At 41.0% G+C, this 7,188-nt stretch overlaps 1 protein-coding gene across 1 annotated transcript; it reads left to right on the top strand.

Annotated features, from left to right (window-relative positions):
• The first annotated feature begins 422 nt into the window (after nucleotides 1-422).
• On the top strand, nucleotides 423-2,326 carry LY79DRAFT_573238 (uncharacterized protein). Its single transcript, XM_060559451.1, has one exon. The coding sequence runs from the start codon at nucleotides 907-909 to the stop codon at nucleotides 2,182-2,184; it is 1,278 nt and encodes a 425-aa protein (XP_060407107.1). The 5' UTR covers nucleotides 423-906; the 3' UTR covers nucleotides 2,185-2,326.
• Nucleotides 2,327-7,188: the final 4,862 nt, after the last annotated feature.

Below are 7,188 nucleotides of genomic sequence, written 5' to 3'. Positions count from 1 at the left end.
ATAATAACTATTAGCTTTTATAGTGTCTTAATAACTATTATTAACCTTATTACTACTACTATAAGGTACTTAATAACTATATATAATAATAATTTTTTATAAGTAGCTTTATAGGCTTAAGTACTATTAGCTAGTAGTACTAGTAATACCTTTATACTACTAAAGGTAATATTCTTTTTTTTTTAGTACTATTATTAAATAGTAATAGTAATAAGCTTATTAATTAAAGCTATTTATACTATAGTATTTATATAATATAAAATAATTTAAAAGTATATAGCTACTTAGTAAAGTAACCCCTTTGCGTAACCCTAACTAGGGTGGTTATTGTGATAGTGTTACTAACGCATAGACTAAAAAGTAGGTTTTGGACGCTGCTAATGCAACAGACTGTACGCTAGCCAGCGTCGACTAATACTACCTATGAAGTAACAGCTCAAATTACTCGCCAAAGGCGAGGAGACTACTCTATATATAACAGCTATGTTCTCCTGCATTTCTTTGCTTGCATGCAGTGTCTGTAAGTCTAAGGACTTAGCGACAGGCACACTTTATCCTTGATACAGTGGATCACAACAGCAAATATTACAAGCCAACAACACGGTCTCCTTGACATCAACTTCCCTTAAGCGCAATCTCACACGTATCTTTGAAAGCTCACAAAGCTAAATCTCCGCAGTCACGTCGAGCGGTGTTGTCTCCGCCTCTCAACCACCCCCCCTAGGGCAGCCAGGGCCAGGTAGCACATATGTTGATGCAGACACACTCAGAACCGCCTTCGCCCTCGCCATGTCTGCAATGTACAAATAGGAGGTGCCGTTGTATGGTGATTTGATTCAGATCGTTCAGCGAGTCAATCGCGAAGCGCAAGCCAAGAGACTGAACGGCCTCGATGGTTCGGTTTTTATGGAAGCAAGTACCGAGCGTCTTACTCTTGAACGGCACGGCGCAATTCGCCTCGGCACCCCCAAAGAGCTTCACACAGTCAGGCGAATATTCGCCGTCCTCGGGATGCATCCTGTTGGATATTATGACCTTTCGGTTGCCGGATTACCTATGCATGCAACCTGCTTCCGACCGATATCGACCGAGTCCCTTCAACGTAATCCCTTTCGAGTTTTCACCACTCTTCTTCGCCCAGACCTACTTACATCGGGGACGGCTCACGACGTCTCTCTGGAACTCCTCGATAAACGCAATATTTTTAGTGATGCTCTCATCGAACTTCTTGTAGCGGCTGAAAACTCCCCGGACGGTTATCTGACCTCCGAGCAAGGAGAGCAATTTGTTTCTGAAGCTCTCAAGACGTTCAGCTGGAGGTCTATGGCTGCAGCAACCTATGAGCAGTATAACTTGCTATGCAGCGAGCACCCCATTCTTGCTGATATTGCTTGCTTCAGCTCTTCTCATATCAACCATCTGACACCGCGGGCCTTAGACATCAACGCTGCCCAACAAGCCATGGCTGCCGCTGGTATGGCAGTCAAAAGCCGTATCGAGGGTCCGCCAGTAAGGAGATGTCCCATCCTCCTTCGACAAACAAGCTTTCTTGCTCTTGAAGAAAGGATCCGGTTCGCTGGAACTCAAGAGCAAGACTTTGTGGACAGCTTCCACAAGGCTAGATTCGGCGAGATTGAGGAAAGGGGTGCCGCAGTAACCCCCGCTGGTCGGCAACTTTATAATGAATTGTTGAACGAGGCAATGGAGACAGCACAGAAAACCGGGAAAAGTAACGATCCTGTCGCTGTGGACCAGCTTGTGGAGCAAGCCTTCCAGAAATATCCCGATGACTGGGAGGAGCTACGACGTGGGGGCCTTGTATACTCTGAGTACAAGTGTACCCATGACACCATGGACAAGATGAAGAATCTGTCAGGTCTGACCAGTATGGAATCGTCTGCCTTCCTGGACCGGCTGGTCTCTGAAGGCATTTTGAAGGCCTCACCCATCACATACGAGGACTTTCTGCCGTTCTCGGCGGCAGGCATATTCCAGTCTAACTTGCAGAAGAACAGCGCAGGGGAGCCAACTGTCACCACTAAGATGTCGGTAAAGTCAGACATGAAAGCCCACGAGAATGCTCTTCAGACGGAGATACTTGATTCAAATGAGCTTTATGAACAAATTCAGAGAAAGAGTCTGAACCGGTGTGCTAAGGAATTGGGTCTGGGCTTGGACATGTGATAATACTTTTTGTGAATCTTGGTACAAAGCTGGCTCATCAAGCTGTGTCGGTGTTGCTACATGGACTCTGATAGAAGTTTAGAACTAGAACAATAACTTTCATCACAACTTAACTCTGTAACATTTAAATAGTATTTCGCCCTTTCCTTCTTAGACTTCTCAACCCTCATCCTTTATAGTACTACTGATTATATAGCTGCTTTCGTTTCATATTGAGTCTAACTTCCGAAAGCCATATGGAATTGTATTATGTATAGAGTTTCACCCATGCTGCGTGATGGCATACCCCGCGAGTCTTCCGACTGCTACAAGTAGCTACAGCGACTAATCAGTTTTGAGGATGAAGTTACAGTTGATTTCATTGCCAGTTCTAGGGGTGTTGCCATCCTGGAGTGAAATATTTTGGCACATTGACCTGAGTTTTACGGCAAATTTTGCGTCCCGGGTTTCATACTGAATCACTATATAGTCTTCAACTTTCTCTCACTCCTTGCAATAACTTCTGCACAAGCCACTCAGACTCTTGAGGGATCGTCAAGTCGTCCAATTGCATGATCCAGTCCTGCATTGATGCGGGGATATTTTCGCCCATCGGAGGTTGTGTATTCACGTTAGGACATGTCTCTACAGCTTATTCTGCGGTTGAGTCAGATTTGTACACTTCATTGCAGACCATGCCAATGGTTCGCTGAGACAATGTTTCGAATATGTCTCGATATGATGTTGCCGACTTCCATCGCTCAGCGATGATGATAAGAACGGTTAAGCATACCATACATGTGGTAACTACATCGGTTCGTCTGGTAGTTTCTCGTACAACACTTAGATTTCAAGCAGTAAAGGTACGTTGGACCGTTAAGAAACAGTGTGTGTAGGCTACCTCAAGTGAACTAGACTGAAGAGCTTTGGCATACTCGACGATAGAGAACACACATGTCTTGTGCTCGAATGGCGCACTCTTCAAGCGCTCGCTCCGTAAATTGAGCATCAGCTGTCATCGTATTTGCAGTACCATCTGGTGTTGTATGGGTCTTAGGGGACCCCACCATGAAGTGACGATATAGCAACAGAACCGAATGATCATAGGCAAGCTGAAACCAGGCACGAGAGGTGCAAACCGGAAGTGGGTGTGATCGTGAGTGGTCCAACTGATCCGGCGTGTTCGTGCGCCATTCTTCCAACTCCTGATGGATGGCTTCAACCGTGGCCCTGTGACCGCAATTACGTTGCCGAGCTATAGGAGGGTACAGGTTATCACTCATACTTAACCACAAACAACGCAATTAAGTCGCGTGGATGAACCCTGCCATCAGGGTCGGTGGGTCAGCAAGAGATGCACGTGGAGGAGATATTATACCGCTCGATGTTAGTTTTCTTCATCAATATCAAGGGGCATCTGTAAGACATATGAGCATTATGTAGAAATCTAGCCAAACCAGAATCTAACCTCAATGTCGATCAAGTCACCAGATATCCCAAGTGAGAGTCCAAGTATGAAGGCTACCACTCTGCCAATGTCCTACGCCACCCAGAAACACCTCTTCGACATTTCTTTTGTCAGAGCATCTGTGTTCTTATGATACCTCTCTGCACTTCGGTGGTATTCAAGCTCCAAACAATGGCGGATGGCCATCCCTGAGACTTTCCTTGAAAAGAGGGCAGCTGAAAAATTGGGTACAGAAAGCGTATCTCATGCAAGGCTTACCGGAGACTCACACCTACAGGCGACCTGGTCGAGCACACGGCGCAGGGCAAGATAGCTTGTATTGATACGAGGTTGTCAAGGTTTAGTACCGCTAATATTTGATCTGAGGCTATGGAGTAATATATCTCAGCAGCGTTGTAATGGCTCTGACTAAGTACTAAAGACCTTATCGCGTAAACCTATTTAACATCAGCAACCTGAAACACAAAGCGTACAAGGAACAGACCACATAGACCGACCATGAGTGAAAGAAAGAAAAGCCAGGATACTCAATTGTCACTGCTTACATGTCTTTCGAGGCTAGTCTTGAGACAATTCTCCTTCCACGTACGGAACGTAGGCTCATGTAGGAACCGGTATTGGGGATTTATGTTGTTGAAATATGCCCCTGACAGGCTCGCTCGCGAGACTGACGATGGTAATCGCAAAGAAGCTTGTGGAGGCACTTCTATACCAAACCTCTGGCCGCGGCCAGCATGGCCATGCTGAGAACTCCCTTCTCTTTTAGTCAATCCCATGGCAACACTCACAATACGGGAAAATGATACAGCAGAAGATGACCTGAAGTAATGCGGCTACCTGCCTGCAGCACTGAGCCACAGGAGGGCGACTTCTGACGAAACTACATCGACATGATTCTCCTCAGTAGCAACGCATGGTGTAGGAAGGGAGCGGGAGAAGTCGATTTTGTCAAAAGAGGAATTGTCAGAAAGGTCAGGAAGAATCGGTATCGTAGAGATCGGTTGGGTAGGGTCGGTGTGGTAAGGAACCATATTAATATCCGAATTGCGGTCTGGTTGGGGCCCAAGTGATCGATGGCAACCTCGGGCCGTACCTGTTGCAAGAGACCTTCGAGATAAGCCACCCGGGCTTCTAGAGATTTTATGTAGTCCCGGGGGCGATGGAGGCCGGTTCCCGGATATTCCACAAGGCAGTCTGACCGGTACCTCAGTTTACCCAGATTTATAAACTGCAGGGAGCCTTCTATCACCTACCTCGTCTGGTCCTGATGCAGTTCTGGCACTTCGGAGTCTATCCGTCACACTATAATGGCTCAGCCAAGTTCGATTAGTAGCTAGCAGAGAGGGCACAATTCGCAGACCTTTAACTTCTTTTGCTTGCAGCCAATGCGTGCCAGCATCGTGCGCTCGCCAATTCCAGGACGTTTCGCTTGGTGAGCACTGGGGGATCTGCTGAGCAGTTTCCACCTGCAAGCAAGTTTGCTCGCTAATTTGTCTAATCTATTAGTGCGCGCACCGAGCTACGGCGCCGAGTTTTGGCTAGTTTCCGCAATCAGAGCGTCACTGGTATTTACCACAACGAAGTAACGAGAACGCCGGTTTACTTACAACTGTGCCTATTTTGTCTAAAGGCGTTAATTAACGTCCGTTACCTCTCAACATCTACAAAATTCATCTTGACTGCTGACGACGCAATAAGCACATTAATCGAACAGTAACTAAAAGCTGTTAAAGCGTTGTAATAGAGGTGCTGTCTGTTAGGGAATTGGTAAGCCGAAGTGAAGGTCGCCGCTGGCAGAAGCGCTGAAAGCACGATACAAAGCCATAGCTCCTACCCAGGGGCAACTTAGTCAGCGCTGTGAGCTAAATACCCCCTCCTCACGGAGGGGGCAAAAAAATAGGGTTACCACTAGGAAAATAGGGTTACCACTAGGAAAATAGGGTTACCACTTGTCCCAACCTAGTCCTACTTTTTATTATATTCTCACTAAAAACAAGTAATTATTTAGATATATTATTAATAAATATTAATAGTAACTAAACTACTTACTTTACTTTAACTCTTTAATATACTTTACTAATATAATAAGAATATAACTACTACTAAAAAGGTAGCTAAGATACTATATATTACCTATTAATAGGTAACCTATTAATAAGTAAATAAGCTAGTAACTAATATACCCTTTATATACTAGGCTACCTAGGATTATAGTATATCTTATATAGTAATTTAGAAGTACCTCTAGGCCCTTTAGGAAGGCTATAACCTCTATATTAGCCTAGATAAGCCTAGCTAGCCTTAGTTACTTATAAAGGCTAAAGATATAGCTTTTAGTGCCTTTATTATATAGCTTTATAAATCTAGCTTTTTAGCCCTACTACTCTAGGTTAAAGAAATAGCTAACTACCTCTATAGTATCTAAAGTTAACTACTAGTCTTTAAACACTTTATTTAAAGCTAGCTTATTAACTATCTAAAGCTTTAGAAAAAAGGTACTATTAAACTAGTTAAGTTATACTAGAAGAAGGCTAAGTTAAACTTAGGCCTAATAGAGGACTTCTTTACCTAGTACTAGGTTGCCCTTTATAAGTATAATATTAGCTTATTTAAAATATAGAACACTAATAAATCTAGGTACTAAATTAACTACCTTAGTAGCTAGCTATATATAATTATTCTTAAGTAGCTACTAAAATATAACTATTAGTAACACTAAGGGATAGGTTAATATAGTTAACTATATATATTAGTAGTAATTAATAAATAATAAAGGTAACTATAGTTCTTTATTATATATAAAGAAAAGAAGGATAATTATTATAGGTTAGTTAGTTAAATAACTAACTTATTACCTATAAATCCTTAGAGAATCTATAGCTAAATATCTAAGGATTTACTAGTAATAAGTTATTAAGGTTAACCTAATAACTTTAATATTTATCTATAATAGTTAATATTATAACACTAGTAACTTTCTATAGTACTAAAAATCCCTTATTATTTATATCTAAAAGAATAGCTAAAAAATATAATAAAAACAAGAAGCTAAAAAGTATTTAATACTTTTTACTTATATAGTCTATTATATATAAAAAACCTATTTATTTATCTATATCTCTAATTACTTATTATTAACTAGCTTCTTTAATATATTATTTAGTAATAACTTTATAAATCTATTTACTAGGTTATTACTACTATAAATCTATTATATTTTAAAAATCTTATAGTGTTTATATAACTAGTAAAGAGCTATAATATTTATTATAAGTTACTTTTCTTTTATAGTACTAAGCTTTATAAGGTACTTATAAAGTAAGTATAAGTTAGTATAAAGTATTATAGGTATTTATAGTAGCTTAAGGTAGTTAGTAATTATTATAAGAGTAGTACTAATTATATAGGTAATATTAGTACTAGTAACTATCTTATAGACCTTAGAGGTAAATATACTATATATAACTCTCTTATACTTTATTAAGCTAAAGTAAATAATATTACTAGTTAATTTAAAGCTTTTACTATTAGTAGTAGGTTACTTAATAATTTATTTA

The sequence above is a fragment of the Colletotrichum navitas genome (assembly GCF_030913465.1).
Source record: "Colletotrichum navitas strain CBS 125086 chromosome Unknown LY79scaffold_186, whole genome shotgun sequence".
Classification (NCBI taxonomy): domain Eukaryota; kingdom Fungi; phylum Ascomycota; class Sordariomycetes; order Glomerellales; family Glomerellaceae; genus Colletotrichum; species Colletotrichum navitas.
The sequence above is the reverse complement of the archived record's forward strand: the minus strand, read 5'-3'. Positions and strand labels throughout refer to the sequence as shown.